Below are 17647 nucleotides of genomic sequence, written 5' to 3'. Positions count from 1 at the left end.
CTTTTGTCCCTCAGACTTTTGCAGCCTTAGCTGTATATACTGTAGATGAAATTTGTGGAATCACCAGAGATTGTTGGATTCACTATAGTATGTTGAAAATTAAAATTGGGGTTTAAATCCAGGGCAGCAGCTGCCAGAGGAAGAAGAAGGAGAAACAATCTAATATCATTGAAATGAATGCACAGACAGGTCAAAGAAGACACAGACATATAAGGCATGTTGAATTTATTTCCCCTGCACCTACAAGTGAAAATTGCAAAGAAATACACAAAAATAATATTACAGAGCACACATAGCATCTTGTATTCCCAAACCTGTATATGAATGAGACAATCAGAATTACAGACGCAGTGCAAAGGACAGGTTTTTCCAAAAGCGAAGCCTGAAAACCTTTCCTCTGATCAATACAGAACAAGGTTTTTGTTTCCTGTTTTCATTGAGGCCTGCATCAATTCCAACACTGCTACTGCATAACAACAGGCTGTTTTACAGATGACATAGCCTAAAGATTATGCTTGATCGTATGAGGTACACTAGGAGACACATGTGCCGGATCTAACAGACAAAATATTGTTTGTTTGCCTTAAAGCAGAGAGACAATATTCAAATAGAGTAGCAGAAGGAGAACGTACAGGGAGCGTCCAGTCAGACATGCACAACATGCAGCTGTTGTGTGCATGCAAGACAATTAGGTTCTTCATATCAGCAGTACAGAAAACAAACTCAAATAATTCAAATGCTACATTTTAAACCTTCAACAGACTCTTTTTTTTTTTAAGAATAAAGTTAAACAGATTTCTTGCAATAACAAGAGCCTGGGATGCAAAATTAGAAAGAGACAAAACAATCAAATCAATACTCACAGCATAACAATTCAAAGTATTTCCTCATCAATCATGTGATATGTGTGGAGTCACTATGTACAAAAATAACATGAATACAGAATCTGATGAAATAAATAGCATAACGATCATACTGTCACTCAAGCAAAGCTACATCTCAGAAGGGTGCAAAAAACTGTCCCAGCCTACATCCAGAGTTACACACCGGGACCCGACTACACACATCAGAATGTGACAAACCTGGAAAAAGCCAAAAGAATTCAAAGTGCACACAAACGCTGCCAAAGCTTTGGGTCAGTGGAGGTTATAACAATGATTCAACACTAGAGGGAGATATTTGCTGACAATACAATGCTGCACAGACTTTACTGTGTTCACACTAACATGCTACTATTTAGTCTACATGACCTTTTTTCTGGAAAAAAAAAGAAGGTGAATGAGTGACACCAGTGTCCAACTTTTAAAGGGAATCCTAAGATTTGTAAGAAGGATAAAACTATAAAACTCAGTCCATGTGAATTACTATTTGGGGGGAAATTGACCTACACTAGTGGAAGGCACTGATCAAATTTAAAGACTTGTTTCATTCATGCGGACATTTCAAAAATCTGCTTTTCTATCTCATGGGAAGTTTTTAGTCAAAAAAATACTGAATTTATTGTTTCACCGAAGAAAAAATAAGCCGCTTTATTGTGTTATATCAAACTTTTTATTCGTTTTGCCCCAAATGTGTTTCATATTTGTGTTTTTTCTACATTTTCTTTAAAGGCTCAGTCATTTTGTTGTTCCCAGCCCACTGAGGATGCATAGTGGCTTAGAGAGACACCCTGGTTAGAGTGAAGCATGCTAAGCTGAGGGGGTCAGAGGGGTCAGGTTGAAGGCCATTTCAACAGTTACATCCAAAGCTGAAATCATGCAAGTATTACCATCATGACAGAAAGCTTTTTTTGGGGCTCTCGCTCCAGGACATGGCACGGACTAACACAGACAACAGATCACAGACAACAGCACAGAGACACCAGTTCAAACATCTCTCTGTCACACTATCTGTATATGCTACATCTCTGTTATACCCACTGTACTTCATCCATTCAGCCTTTCCTGCACTATCAGGCTGTCTGTGGACGTGTGCACCATACTTCTCCATTGAGGAATGGTGAATACACAGCGACACACCATTTCCTGAAAACCCTCACAAAATGCAATCAAAACCTTTTCCTCCTTGTTCTTCTTGAAAACAATCAGTCAGCCACCTCAAAAAACCTTAGCCTGTCTCATGCTCCCTCATTAGGTCCATTGTTAGACTCTCCATTTCATTCAACAATAAACTCTCACTTTAATCCCCCTGATTTCCATTTCAATGTCGCTCTGTAAACTGCCCCATTTGTGATTACGTGGGCATTTTGCCCTCAGGGTTCTAGGTTCAGCAGGCTCCCACTGGCCACTAACAGCTGTAACTCAGGCTGGAAGCCTGGGCTCGATCTTCAGAGAGAGCTCATAGAGGGTGTCTTCATCCATGATCAGAGTCTTATCCAGGAGGTACTGGGTCACCTGGATGGAAAACATCAAAGAGGTACAATAAACTGTAAATTCAGACTAGCAATTTTTCTTATCTTCAAATTGAAGATGAGATGTCTCATTGTCACACTTGACAACCAAAACAATGTTATTTTATATTATAAATTTCAATAAGATCGTTTTATGTCCTACGCACCTACTTCATGAGATAGTTGTGAGGATGAGGATGTACAAACACCTCCTTTAAAGGGGACATATTATGAAAAATCCACTTTTACAGTGTTTTTGAACATATATGTGGTTAACCTGAGTGTCTACCGACTCACAAAACGTGAAATAAATCCGTCCAGTCCTTTGTTTGGGTTCTGCATAAGTCTTAAAACACTGTGTGATGTCACAGTGGGATTCTGGTCAAAAAAAATATCCTCCCCTCCCCTGGTATCTCCACCCATGGACTCCACCCCCAGCCTAGAGCAAAACTTTTGCGCAGGTCTCTAATTTTTATTCTCACTAGCAAAGGAGTGATGTCTACTGGGGAAACTCAGGGGGGGGCTCATTGCATTTAAAGAGACACACACAGCAAAACAGATCACTCTGAGAAAGCTGGTTAATACAGGGTCACAAACCTCCTCTGGTGCTTGATTCATGTTATATTTTGACCAAAGCACAGCACAAATGCTTCATTTAGACCACAGGGGACTGTTTGAAAAGGTGGAAAAAGGGGATAATATGTCCCCTTTTAGATGAGATGTATATAAGTACAGTTGGTTAAAATATGGATTTAAAAGATAGGTATTTTGTGGCAGAAACAGAGGAGTGGCTATACAAGATTCTTCTGCAGGGCAATGACCTGAACTCTCAGCAGACACATTTCATAAAGTGGATCTTATATCAAAGGGAGTCATCGTTTCATAACAGCCGAAACAAGCCCCTCCATGGAGCATCTGTGTCATTAAACTTTGTGTCTAGACTTTGTCTAAACACTTGCTGCAAAGTGAATTGTTAGTCTTTCCATTTCATATATTTTGTTTAGGTCTAATGTGTTGACCCTCTGGTAATCTGTTATAAAGCACTTTGTCATCGTGTTTTTTTATTGCTATATGAATATAGTTCATACTTTTGTATATTAAGCATTCCGTTAAGAAAGAAGGTCCAGTGTGTGTGTGTGTGTACCAAATACCTTGGCTTGATGCTCTATTCTGTACGGAGTCTGCTGAAATTGTCGGATCTCTCTGATGATGTGTGATATCTAAAGAAAAAGTAGAAAATCATTAGTTAATCCATTCATTTAGCAGACGCTTTTGTCCACATATTGACAAAAAAAAAAGCACAGTGAACATGAACCGATGATTTGCAGACGCTTTCTGCATTTCTTCATGCCTACCATTCTCATTTTGGAGAAGTTAACGAGACCCTCGTCTGTAAAATTAGGGGTTCCCTCCTCGATAAAGGCCAGGTCTGTTAGATACATTCCCAGGTATGGCACACATGGAGGGTTGCAGCTGTAGGAGGTAAACGTGACGCAATCATGTGTATACAAATAAAACAACTAAATAAATTCAATAAATCACTTTCTTCATGTCTCATTTGTAAAATGTGCAATTACAAAAAACTGAGAAGTCTCACTTTTTTAAGGTTTCCCTCAGATTTTTAAACCTCCCCTCAGAGGACACAGTCTTCTGCAGTTTGTCCATCAGCGCTTTAGTCTAGACAAGATCAAAAATATACATTTTAAATCATTTTAAATGTCCATCATGAATCATATGTTACAAACAAGGCAGTTGCATTAGCTCAAGGTCCACTTACGCTTAAGAAAAGATGATTGTAAAAGAACGGCAAAATCTAATTTGCTTCGGTTCGGAACTGGAAGCATGCCTCGGGAGAGAGACAGCCTGTCTGGTGATTGGATGATAATGGCTTTAATCGATTTAGTCTGCATCAGAATTAAGCTGAGAGCAGATCCTTAATGTTACAGGTAAATGCTTGTCTGTATTTTCTATCTGTGAATCCTCTAATGACATTGATTCTACCAGGAGGATAGAAATCTGCAAACAAGAACCCTCTAATCCTCACTATTTAGATTCATTGTTTCTTACTGAAATCTTGAGTTGTGCTATTTACAAGTAGATGTACAAGTTTGTTTACACATGGAGGTTTAATTATTATTACTCATTATTAATCATCAGACCTGTTTGCTGACTTTAGCCCAGGTCTTCTTCAGGCGGTAGATGGCACTGCGGTTGAGTGCAGATGTAATTTCCAGAACTCCGTTGTAGTTGTTGAGACAGCGGCAGATGTCAGCCACAGCGACCCACTTCTCTATGGAGCTGGCCCTCGAGCCTACGTCTGTGTGGGTCATGATCTGTGATGCCACCAGGTTACTCATCTACAGAAGGAAAATAAAAGAAGATGTTGATTATGGAAGGACAAAAAAGGTGTTTAAAGAGCCTCAAGGAGCTTACATCATTGAAGTGTTGGCTGGTTTTCATGATGTAGGGCGTCCTTTCTGTCTTATCCACCTTCATCCAGCCCTGGCCGAGGAACTCTCTTAGATGGGGAGGACAGACGTATGATTCACACGTACAGTAATATTCTAAAACACAATAATCTCATAAAATATATATTACATTAGCTGACTAAACTGAGTAAGGATTGTTCTATGATCCCTTTGGTGTTTCAAATGTTTCTATAATTTCACAAATGACAAAAAAATAAACTAGATGAGGATACAATGAGGTGTTAACTTTTTCTATTTAGCTTCATTATGAGTCATAATCTGGTAGATCAATATTTGTCAATAATTAAAGAGATTCAAAAACCTTTCTACTTATAAACCAGTTAATGTCGAGTGTATTAACTCTATATATGCCAACTACCTTTGAAGCATCCTTAGAGGAAACTGTGAGTACTCAAAATCATCGAAAGAATAAATATATACTAAATGCATGGTGCCAAGAATTTAAAATGAGATTATACAGAATTTTATTACAACTGACCTGCAGGAGAAATCACATCATTAGCAGTATATAAGAAGATACTAATATAAACATCTTATACATCAATGTACATTTAATTTGAAATGTAAAATGCGGCTTTAAAACCGTTTTCATTTTAGAGTGAAATACCATCAGTATCCTCTCTGCTCATCTACAAGTGGTATTCTCTGAAACTGTTTTAACTTGTCTCATAATGAGCACTATCGATAACGTTGGGCTAGTTTGTCTGTCCTGATGCAGAGCTCATGGTGAGAGCAGTATGAAAGGACTGACTCATAAGGAATGCTCCTGAAGACAATGTGATCCAGCAGCGTGATCTGCTCCGCCAGCTCCATCGCAGAGAGAGACTCGAAACACTCGGCCTTCGGACAGTCAGCCTGAAAACAAATACACACAACTTATACACGTGTAGAAATAAAGACAATGAGGATTTAAATTGCCTGGAGAGATGTGCCATATGACAGTCCCTGTAGACAATCACATTCAGGAGAGAGAGTATCTCGCCCTTTCTGCCTGGAGGACAGAACAGTATGTTCACAACATTTCACAAAGTCATCTGTTTGTGATTCTTAATGATTACTGAGACAAGACAATTAAACAATAACACTCCTGTTTCCTAACTATTTTCCTCTCTGGGTACTGAAGTTCAGCAGGAAATTGAATAGATATTTGTGGGAGGAGTTTATTTACGTGTAGGTACTTCAGCGATGCTGGCCTCATAGTTTTTTTGTTTTTTTGTTTTGAATGAGGGAAAGTATACGACTTAACATTAGTTTCAGAAGAGAAAAGCTACTTTGTACCAGACTTAGCTAACTAAGTAATTTCCATCTGTGGTCCCTGGGCAGATGATGGCAACAGTAAAATACACATCAACCAGTCATGCATGCACACATTTCATAAGAGAGAAGAAGAACACAGAACAATAAACAGATAGACCAGCTCATTCCACGAAGAAGCACATAAATATTCCAAATACACTAACAACCATTATAAATCTGCTTTAACAAGAGGGTTACATTATGCTGCCAAAGGTAGGAACCATTGATTTTTGCCGTTCCCGTATTTCATCATAAAATCATTACAATATGTTCACTAAGGGAGCCAATAGTGGATTTAATGTGCTGCCCTTTTCTCACCATCTGTAAGATATCCTCTATCCTCAGCTGGGCATCATCCTGCTCGTCCTGAGAAAGGGCACTGATGAAACATAGAATCAAACATAGTAGAACACAACATCATTAAAAAAGAGGAAGGTAGTTGCTTTTGTTATTAACAAAAAAAAAGGCGATTTGATGAAGAAAATTGGAAGTTACATGTATAAAATTGCATCATACAGTAATAAACATGTGTGTGCATGTGTGTATGTGTGTGTGCATGTCTCTGTGCACCTTAATATGTTGGCAGTGGCTTTCCTCTCCTGAGGCAGGAGGTCCGGATCTCTCAGCACCTCCTCCAGGAGACAGATCACCGACATCTTCAGGTCCCCATTCATCTCAAAGTCCTGAACACACACAGAAGACCAGTAAAGGACCTTTAATGATATCCAGTATGGTTTCCCTGGCATCAAACACTGAACCAAATTCTAGTCTAACTTTACATTAAAGATAACAAATAATCTAAGATGACATCAATTTTTGCGCCTATTCATTTTGTACACAGGTTCAGGTGACTTTATTTGTACCTGTAAGTAAATTTGGTTGCAGGGAGAGTCGCATATACACAGACAATACATAAAACATAAAAAGGACAAATCTTACAGGTAGGTATCCTATTTGACTGAGTTTGACATATAATAATTAATGGTCCTGTTACATAATTTATAGCAGCTACAGTACATACCACTGTGCACATTGTATGTTGTATTAGCAGTGGCTAAGGTTTGCAGACTGGTACAACAAAAGACAGTATACTACTGATGATATATTGAAATGTTTGTTTTGGTTTCTAACTGTTCATGAAAGTAGACCAAATTGCAAAGGTTGCTTTTCCTCCACCCACATCATGAAAGCAGTCACTGCCTGATCTATTAAGATACCAAAATTATTTAAAAATCCAAATTTGTTTTATGTAATATTTCCCAGTGAATTTGATCTGCAGCATTATCCTTTATCCTCCTCTTTTCCTTTTATTCTCTCACCCTAATCCGACTCTTGATCAAAGGTCAATTTTAACAAGCTCTTCTCACAAAGTAAATGTGAGGGAGTGTAGATGTATGTGTGTGCGCTTTTTCCCCTGTGTTAATAAGGCAACTTTAGCTTGAGCTTTCATCACAGCATTTTGTATTATTGGAGAAAAATATGTGAAACAGATCGATGCAGTTAGACCTATGAGCAGAGAGTCAGGCAATTACAGTCATAGTCAATTCATTAGAGTAACACTGGCTGTTTAGCACAAGAGTGGGTAGGTGGGTGGGCAGAAGCGGGCTGAGCTTGTGGTCCAATTGACAGAGCAACAATATTCAGTGTGTGTCTGTGTGTGTGTTTAGCTGTTTACATGTTCAAGTAAGAGCAGTGGAGCGGAGAGAAATGCTTCAGACACCTGCTTTAATGAGACCACAGACTTGATTACCTCAGCAGAAAACCTGGACCACACACACACACACACACACACACACTCACAAGCGTACACACACACTGGTGGGTGCGAACAGACCTGCGAGTGTTTGGAGACCCAGTGCCTCAGCACGTTGAGAACTCTGTTAGTTGCAGCGCGGCGGATGATGAAATCTTTATCACAAGTTCTTTCAGAGTTAGTAAACACTGAAGGAAACATTAAAGGAAAAAGAGATCAGTGGAATGTGTTAAAAATATATATCAGTGAACACACACAAGAGCACGTTTCATTAGTGGCTGAAAGTCAAGTAACACTATCACAAAGAAAGAAAACGCCGCATTAAAAGTCTTTTAGAATTTGTGTAGAAGTAAAAGTAAAGAAGTAATTCCAGCAAAATGAACATAAGTAAAACAGTCAAACTTTTCAGAAAGAAATCACCCTGTATCCTTCTGATATACGAAGGGGTGCTCCTTTTTATAATGTACACAAACTAAAGTCTGGAAAAGAACCTTTCCATCTGCCTCTTTTCAAAAGGACTACTTCTTTACAAGAGGTCAGTCCAAAAAGAACATTTCACAGTGTGCAGTCAGTGTGAATTTAGATTTTTTTTAACACACATATATAAAATAGCAAAGCTCTGACGACCACAATTCAATTCAATCTATTGTTTGAGAAAAGCAGATCAAAGGCCAGGGACCTACGATACAGCAGAATAAAACTTAATGATGTATTTAAGTTAATACAACACAGGATGAACTTGAAAATTAAAATGATTAAATTGTAACCACAAATATTTGATCGGCTGTCCTTATGCTTTACCTGTGAAAGCCTCCTTTTGACAAAAGTAAATCACTAATGAAACCAGAAGAAGACATGCTGTATTTTTTTCAGAACATTTTCGATGTTTTATTGAGCACTAAGAAAACATTTATAAGAGTGCCTTGATCTCCACTTTGAATCACGCATATGTTCTATGTTAGAGTTTAATATGTTCAAACATAATGTGTGGCTGTTTTGGCAGAGTGTGTGTGTGTGTGTGTGTGTGTGTGTGTGTGTGTGTGTGTGTGTGTGTGTGTGTGTGTGTTACCTGGTGGTGAACCATGGCCTGCTGCAGCGGTGGCAATAGCGAAAGCTGAAGCAGGAGAGACTGGACAGCGTGAGTTCTCCCCGGACTGGACTGCAGACACAAATAATTACCATCATGGTAACAATACAGTTTTGATTTCTATCAATGGAGAGAGCCCAAGGAAATTATTATCTACTTTCATTTCAACCCAACGCAATATAACATGATTACAATGGCCACAAATTCATAGCAAACACACTTGAACCATTTTAATGTCTCAACTTGAGTTGTCGTTTGTTTTTATATGTATATATGTATTTTAAATAAGAAAATATTTGCTTAAGTACGTGTTTGGTCCCAAAAAAAATCTAAGTTTACCTTACTAAACATGTACTACTCAGGGTTTAAATAACAGATAGTAAGCACTATGCCAAACTTAAGGGTTATGATTAATACTTTTACAACATGCAAATGAAATCTGTCACATTGTTATTTCTATTCTTCCTTAACTCAAGACTACTGATACATCAGCAAATGTTAGCAATTCCTAGATAACCTCATTGCTAGCTATCTTACATTTCTGTTAGCTGGTAGCTTACTGGTAGCTATGTTACATTACAGGCAGCTGAAATGACCATTGGCTTGCTTATATAACGTTGTTGTGTTTATGCCTCTACTTTCATATACTGTAACTCTATCAGATGTTGTGTTAGCAAGAAAGAGGTTTTATACTAAAGTTGTAGCAGAAGCTAATGAGTATCAAATGTTGTTTTTTTGTTTTTTTAATTCTGCCCAATGTCCAGATTTTCACTCACCGTGGGCTTTTCAGTTTCAAGTCATTCAAGCAGTGAAATCAAAACCATTTTGAATCTTTACAATTTTCAAATCTTGAAAACAGCAGGTCAACATTACAACAACAATTGAGCTTCCCACCCTGGAGCGTAATGTCTAAGAAACAAGGCTGTTATGAGAAGAGGGTGAACGTTACGCAGGCAGCCTATCTAACTAGGCCAGCATCAACGAACAATCCAAATAAACGTATCGTCACATACAGACACACTCACACAGACACAGTAATGCCATGCCCACTGCGAGGACCTGTGGTTAGGACATCGTGGCTTAGTTCTGAGTCATTAACCACAAACACACACACACACACACACACACACACACACACACACACACACACACACACACACACACACACACACACACACACACACACACACACACACACACACACACACACACACACACACACACACACACACACACACACACACACTCGTACCTCCAGGCTGTCTGTAGCGGAGGTGCCGAGGTGTAGAAGGGGAGCGACATGGAGACATGTCTCCTGCTTCACTGGTCTGAGGAGACTCGGGGATAATTTTCTCCAGTGACACAGACTCGAGCACAGCTAGGCAGTAGGAAGAGGAGAAGAATAACAGTGATGATGATGATGATGATGATAATGGTTACGGTCATGTGAGCTGCCATTACAGTTGCTGCTACACTGGAGTGGAGAAGTTTGCAGCTATGAAGATCCCAGATGTATTTAGTGTGTTTTTTTGTGTGCACCATAACACTTTAACACACACCAAGAAGAGACCAATGGTACCAGTCTGTAATGGGACCTACATTTCTGTTTTTGAAACACGATTAGACAAACTAAATCAAATCTAAAGTGTCCCAAGAGCCTCCAGAGCAGTGTCAGTGGTCCTTGCATATTGTGAAACTTTACTGGAGGGATGACATTTGTTTTTTTAAATAAACATGAATTCATTTTGTGTTTAAATGAGGGTTGTCGAGAGTAACGTCAAACACATGAAGCAATTAAGGGGCGCTAATGGCCTAGCGGTAAAGTCGCACTCAATGTACAGAGGCTACAGTCCTTCAAGCGGGCGGCCCAGGTTCAAGTCCGACCTGCAGCTTCTTTCCTGCATGTTGTTCCCCACTCTTTCTCTTCACTGTCCTATCTAAATAAAAAGGCAAAAACCCAAAACTAAATCTTATAAACAAAATATAAACATGTGTATAACTGGAGTGAAATCTGTTGATTGTGAAGGGAAGCTTCATCTTTTACAACCATTTTCACACTCAACAGACCAGTCACTGGGTCCTTGCTCCCTGTTTGGCAGCATCTGTAATTATTATGCTTATATATTCAGCTTTTTTTTTTCTTCCTGTCTGCAAACAGCCTTCTATATGGTTCATCATCCAAATGAACTCAATAAACAAAATAGTAAAGCCAAAAATGCTGCTTGTTTGCTCACACACTCCCGCCCAAGTGTCCACATTACCCCTGTCCTCCAGGACCTCTTCTAGCTCCCAGTTCTCCAACTAATCTGGTTCAGAGTCCTTCTCCTTAACTTCAAAGCCCCGAACAACCTGGCCCCCCTAAATGTTCTATTGCTACCCCCTCCCCCTGGATCTCTCTCCCCAAACACATCTGAGACTTCTACAGACCTGCCACAGATTCAAATCCCTAATCAAAACCCACCTTTTCAGAACTGCTAACTTCTAATGTTGCTTTTTGTGACATTGTTTTCATGTTTTTGTGTCTGTTAACTTGCTTTGTCTGAATGGACAAGATGAGCAGATATATAGGAAGATATGCAGATCCTGTACAGTATAGACCTGGATCCATACCAACACATAAATATAACGTCTGATTAAGATAGATAGAGAATAGAGACCCTGTATGTGGAGGAGGTGAGAGTGGCTTTATGGTACAAGTGCTAATGGCTCTTTATGTCCTCGTGAGGGGTTAGCAGCTGTCACACACTCTTGCACACACACACACACACACACACACCTTTTGTATGTGTGCGCACAAGCTAATTAGCGTCTTTCTTGTAACCTTTTCTTGACGCGATGCCTCAGATGCCCTTACGCTATCTCTCTTCAGTCTGAGAGGCCCGTTTAACACCACTATATAGTGGGAAGTCGGCTTAGCTGACTCAAGCACACGAACACAAGAAGATAATGATGCCCCACCATGCGCCTGTTCTGCTCTTACAGGGGACACTTCACGCTGTGTCATTTGATGAGTGACCTGCAGCTCTTCATGAGTAATTTAGTACTCCAATAAGGCTCTCTGTATGTCTATTTTAGTCTGAGGAAAGATACGATTGTTCAACTTACAAGGCCAACTGCATACACGTCAGTACACAAAGAGGTGTCACTGTTTGGTTTTAGTTAGAGGAGCAAACAGCTCAACAGGATGGTGATAATGAGAGCAGGCACGAGGGAAACAGACCACAAACTTTCAAACAGGGATGTGTTTAAACACTGATCTCATCCTGGAGTCATTCTTTAATGTCTTTTTTCATCATTTCTGAGTTAATTCGATTTTTGTTCTGATTTGTTTTATTTTTTATTGCTGCTTGTGTTTACAGATTAAGAGATGTTAATTTAATTTAAGATTGAAGAGAAGATTCCCCTCTAGAATATGTTAAGATGTGTCTTTTAAAAGTTTGGAAAAAGCACTGAAGATCAGGTATTGCACCAAACATAGGCACATCTCAAAAAAACGCCCTGCTGTTCTGATTGGATGTTTTTCTGCTTCATGTTGGTGTAAATTAAATCACTTACTTCTGCGGATGCTCCTTCTCAGTTTGCCGCAGAAAGGGTCGACCTTTTGCACCTCCTCCCCTTCGGTAGTTGAGCAAGGACTCTGATCCGGAGACGAGGGAATGGGAGGAGCTTGTTCTTGTGGTGGCTTGGAATTGTTTGGCGGTGGAGAGGTAGAGGAGAGAGGAGGAGACGGAGAGGAGGTGGTTGGAGTGGGAGTCTGTGGCGTGGGGGTTTGGGGGGTGTGGGCAGATGTGGGGCTACTGGCAGCAGACTGGGAAGTGCTATGGTTAGTGCTGGAGTTTGACAGGGGACTGGTCAGGTCGAGCCCTCCGACCCTGCCAGTGATAGGGGAGTGGAGGGAGAGCTTTCGTGTACGGACAGGAGAGGAAGTGCGGGAAGGGATGGACAGAGGAGGCGGAGAGGAGAACTTGCGGCAGAGACGAGGTGATTTGTCATTTGTGTGCTCACCACTTCTGTTATTCTGATTGGTGGCAAAGAAAAGCTCCAGAGACCTGTAGGGGGAGAAAAGCAATATGTTAGAAAAATAAGTGGATATCTTTAAAACACAAGAGAGAGTTCAGGGGAAATGAGAAAAGGATGAAGAGAAAATATGAAAGTGCAGCATCTCAAAACAAGTCTGTTTGCCTTAAATGGAATGGGTTCAATGGAAATGAACCTTGTCAGATAGTTCCTTGAAGAAGTTTAGAGTCAAAATAAAATTGCATGCTGCGGATTCAGAATTCATAATGAAGAGAATGAGAGTAGGAAAAACCCACATGGAAGGGGTTCGAATTTTCACAGCAAACACACAACCACAACCTAAAGGCATTCCGAGTTACATTTGGGGCATTTAGCTAATGTAGTTATCCAGAGTGACTAATAATGTGTGGGCACACACAGTGCAGTCATAAAGTATTACAACACTGGCACTATTTTAGAGCGCTGTGCTCGAGCATACTGGTCTGGGAGTAAAACAGAGTCTTTGAGGTTATGGTGCTAACTCTCAGCTTTAATTTTAGCGTTTTCACATCCACATCAGAGGAAGCATGTAGGAAGTTAAGATGTTTGTTTATTTGTTTACCTAGTTTCAAAGAAATAGAAAATAGAGGAGGAAAAGGCAACAAAAGCAAAAAGCTCCTTTATTAATTATGTGTCCGTTCAAATGATGAAATGAGTACATGCAGCATCAAAAATGGGCCACTTGTAAATGTGGAAGAAATACAGAGTCTTCACTTAACTATGCAGGCTTTGCATTATTCATCAGATTTGATTCTATGGCCTTGTTATCTTGGTCCGCTTCATTGCTGTAATCAGCGTCTGTTCTTTGCATCTTTTTTCATTGAGAATCTTAAAGATTAAACCTCTGTATATTTCCTGGATTTCTCCTACAGCAGAGAGGCAAAGTAAGCAGCTGTCTCTTGAACATAAAGGAAAATGAAGACGCTATGAAGTATCAGTAACATGAAAACAGAACTAACAAGAGAGTCTTTATTGGACTAACATATTTCTACCACAAAAGAATTGCAATGTTGCTCTTCCTGATTGTTAAAAGGAACTATTTGTCAGCATGTTTGTCCTATCAACTTATTATGAGGCTGCTTGCTTTAGATCTGATTTAGGCAGAAAAACATATTCTAAGTTTGATCTAAAAGGGTGAACCTTACAGAGTGGAGGAGAGATTATAAATTATGGCTCCCCAAATTCCCTGATTGTCTTGTCTTGGTGTCATTGCTTTGCTGCTTTGGACTAAAACTTAAATGTATATGAGTGTTCCTAAAACTGTTTGGGGAATGTGAATATGAAGCCACATAAAATCCTTTATTTCTGGAACCAACTGTCTTTTCATAGAAAAGTATAACCGACATAGGAGAGAAACAAGATCTCCTTCTACAGAGTACAATTGCAAGGATTAAACGCTGAATTAAATAAGCAATGAAAGTGCAAAAGCTTTAATCAATGAGTCATTTGGTGATCATTTCCATGATGACATCGACACTGCTCAGAGAGTCATGTGTAAAGAGCTACATCTAGGGAGGAGTAACCATGCATTGATAAACACAGCTATCATTTCTTCACGCACGCCTGTAAATCCTCAGAAGATAGGAGAACAAATTGAATCCCAGTTGATAAGAGGAGGGAGGCAAACTGAAGAGGATAAAGCAAGGGAAGATACTTGAAAAGCAGAAAGAAGGACGCGGAAGAACTCTCAGGCAAGCAGAGGGAAAAAAAGAGGAGACAAGCAGCTGAAGATGCTGAAGAGAAGTGTTTAAAAAGCACTGAAGAGGAATAACAGATATGGATTCACTACAGAGTGAAAAGAAACATGACATAACATAACATGAACCCAGCATCAATCTAAAAAATCCATGAGTTGTGCATTTATACAAAGAGATATAAAGAGAATAGAAAAAGTCCAAGTAAGGAGGAACTCGTGCATCAGTGAATTGTCAGACCGAGACCAGAGGAAAGGAAGAACAGGCAGGAAAGAAAGGATATAGTGAGAAGCAGGACAGAGAGAGAAGAGTTGGTTACTTGGACTGGTCCACGGCTATCTTCTTGATCTTCATACTGTAGTCAGGACACATGGATGAGATGGACAGACGATCAAATGATTGGTACTGTGCCCTGTGGTGGTGGTGGTGGGGGGTGGGGGGTGGGGGGGGACAGGAGATGGATGACACAGAACAATGATTAAATGGAGGGGCGTTTCCTTTTAGACATGAAAATAAAAGATGTGACAGAGACAGAGCATGATTTGAGGGTAGATGATTGAGGCATAATAAATTAAATAATTGAAAGAGGAAAGGTGTTTTTGAGCAGAGTGTGAGCAAGAGAACAACAGCATGATCAATCTCCCAGGTATTGAAAAGTGACCAAAGAAACAGAACTATACAGTGAACTGTCAAGAATCTGTGTTATGTGCTTCAATGTGGCCGTATGTGTGTGTGTGTGTGTGTGTGTGTGTGTGTGTGGTTGTGTGTGTGTGTTAATCAAACAGTGAGAACCTCCTCCTTCTGAAAGAGAAAAGAATAAAACAGACTTTGGGGGGGACGTTCGGTTTGTGGTTCAAGACTCCTTGAACAGAAATGTCCTCAAAATCGAATTATCTTGATATCAAATGTTTATTGGAATACATGGCGAATTAAATACATTATTCATAAAATTAAATAAGCCAGGCAATAAGTCAGAGCAAAATGCTTATGTCTGTTTGATTTGATTATCATGGGTAGCTTGTGTGATGTTTACCTCGCTCTTCAGCATGCGAGCATGACAACATTTAGTTATTAACACTAAATGTAATGGCCGCCTGACACTGATAGGAAGCTCTTTGGTTTTGGTATTTTTTTCTAACTTATTAGAAAAGTTTCAATTTTGACTTAATATTGGCATCATCCGAGTCATGAGCATAAAACATATAGGAACAACGAACAGGAAGTCGTTAAAATACCTTGTGTTTTATCAGCATTAATTGTTAAACAATAATTTATTCGGTAGTTTAAACTTTGGATGGATTAGAGCCCTGGCCCTAACTGATTGAAAATATCCCTTGGGAATCACGACTGTACATTTTCTCCACTAGATGTTGAGATTTTCAGTTAGACACAAATACATGGATAGATTTTGGTCTTACTTTAGTACAACAAGAGGAAGCAGAGACGTGTCCTCCATCTTTATCTATAGTCAATGGGCAAAATGGAGAATTCTTTTAACAAAGTCTGAGTAAGAGGACTTCACCAGAGCCCAACACTTCCCTCCCTGCATGCCACTGGTCTATGATGTCTCCTCTTTGTTCTCTTCCAGTGAACGCATCCTCAGGCCATAGCGAGCTGCACTTTACATACAGACCAGGCAGAGAATAACTTTTCTAGTTTTCAGCCAGACCCCCACTAGATGAGAGCATGAAAAAAAATAGAGATACAAACTCTTAATCTGTCAAACGTTATTTTTCCTACAGCAGAGCCAAAAACATATTGTTGTTGAAGCATCTGTTCTGCTGGCTTTAAAACACAAGCTGTAGTGTGTTTCAGCCAAAATGTATTCAACCTTGTGGACAGAAGTGGGTGCTGCGTGCTGGGTCCAAAACACTGACCTGCATAGGACTACCTCATGCACAGAATGAGGGGGAGGCTTATAAAACCCTCTCAGTAAACTCATTTCACACAAATACACATCCTTACAGTTTTCATACACTCATCCAAACTGAAATCCAGACAGTCTGCACCTACTCCTATTTTTGTGTTTGTGAACGCATATTTGATTGTTTGCAGGGTGATGACCTGATAGGTATCGACGAGAAGGGCTTCTTGTAGATGTCGGCCAGTTTGTCCATGACGACCGTTGCCGTGGTAAAGATCCTGTACGTGTGCAGGAATGTGTTGAGGAAGTCGATGGAGAGGAAGCGCAGATCTGTCAGCCTCTCCAGCAGCCGCTCCACGCTGGCGTAGCGGATCTGGGGGACCTTGCAGGAGTTGAGCGTCTTGCTGAAGCAAATGTCAACATCATCTTTATGGAGACGCACATCGGATCTGATGGATACACAAGTACACACATACACACACACACACACATAACCAAGCATGGGTGACTGTTGGGCTGCTAAGAAAGGAACTTATTATGAAAATAGCTCAGCAAAAATACACAAAAAGTAAGAGAGACATGAATACATAAATCAATAGTATAATCCAAAGAAGAAAGCTAAAAATAAGAGCGTATACCAAAGAACACTATCGAGCAACAGCACAAATAATAATACAAAAAGCAAAATACATAACATCCAGCCTATATTTACCATTCATCAACACAACTAACATTTTCACCTGAGTATGTTACTTTATAATCTAGTGTTTTGCAAAACTGGTACGAAGAGATGTGTTTTTCTCTTCAAACACACTTACTTGATCATATGAGGCACAGTGACTTTAGAGTTCTCCTCAAATACACTGGTCATCAAGCCATTACAGCGGATGTTATCTATACACTACAGAAGTACAGAGAAAAGATCAGAGGACAAAGTGAAAGAATGACATTTTGAGAAGGAAGAGGGAGAATAACTTCACATATTCAGCAACACTTGCCTTCAACGAAACGAGATAGAT

At 39.7% G+C, this 17647-nt stretch overlaps 1 protein-coding gene across 2 annotated transcripts in view; it reads right to left on the bottom strand.

Moving 5' to 3' along the window:
• Nucleotides 1–208: 208 nt before the first annotated feature.
• rasgrf2b (Ras protein-specific guanine nucleotide-releasing factor 2b) overlaps nucleotides 209–17647 on the bottom strand; it is a 46026-nt gene continuing 28587 nt past the window's right edge. The window contains exons 14-28 of one of the 2 annotated variants that reach the window (XM_020647444.3): nucleotides 17447–17529; nucleotides 16829–17077; nucleotides 12570–13063; nucleotides 10267–10392; nucleotides 8997–9086; nucleotides 8009–8115; nucleotides 6745–6857; nucleotides 6493–6553; nucleotides 5630–5733; nucleotides 4823–4907; nucleotides 4549–4746; nucleotides 3987–4066; nucleotides 3745–3862; nucleotides 3541–3609; nucleotides 209–2393 (exon numbers count right to left, since the gene is read on the bottom strand). In XM_020647444.3, coding sequence (XP_020503100.2) covers nucleotides 2301–2393; nucleotides 3541–3609; nucleotides 3745–3862; nucleotides 3987–4066; nucleotides 4549–4746; nucleotides 4823–4907; nucleotides 5630–5733; nucleotides 6493–6553; nucleotides 6745–6857; nucleotides 8009–8115; nucleotides 8997–9086; nucleotides 10267–10392; nucleotides 12570–13063; nucleotides 16829–17077; nucleotides 17447–17529 — 2070 coding nt within the window. In that variant the 3' untranslated portion in view covers nucleotides 209–2300. The remainder of the gene's footprint in view (nucleotides 2394–3540; nucleotides 3610–3744; nucleotides 3863–3986; nucleotides 4067–4548; nucleotides 4747–4822; nucleotides 4908–5629; nucleotides 5734–6492; nucleotides 6554–6744; nucleotides 6858–8008; nucleotides 8116–8996; nucleotides 9087–10266; nucleotides 10393–12569; nucleotides 13064–16828; nucleotides 17078–17446; nucleotides 17530–17647) is intronic. The other variant, XM_020647445.3, reaches the window with a different exon arrangement.

This window comes from Labrus bergylta, chromosome 2 (genome assembly GCF_963930695.1).
Source record: "Labrus bergylta chromosome 2, fLabBer1.1, whole genome shotgun sequence".
NCBI lineage: Eukaryota > Metazoa > Chordata > Actinopteri > Labriformes > Labridae > Labrus > Labrus bergylta.
The sequence above is the reverse complement of the archived record's forward strand: the minus strand, read 5'-3'. Positions and strand labels throughout refer to the sequence as shown.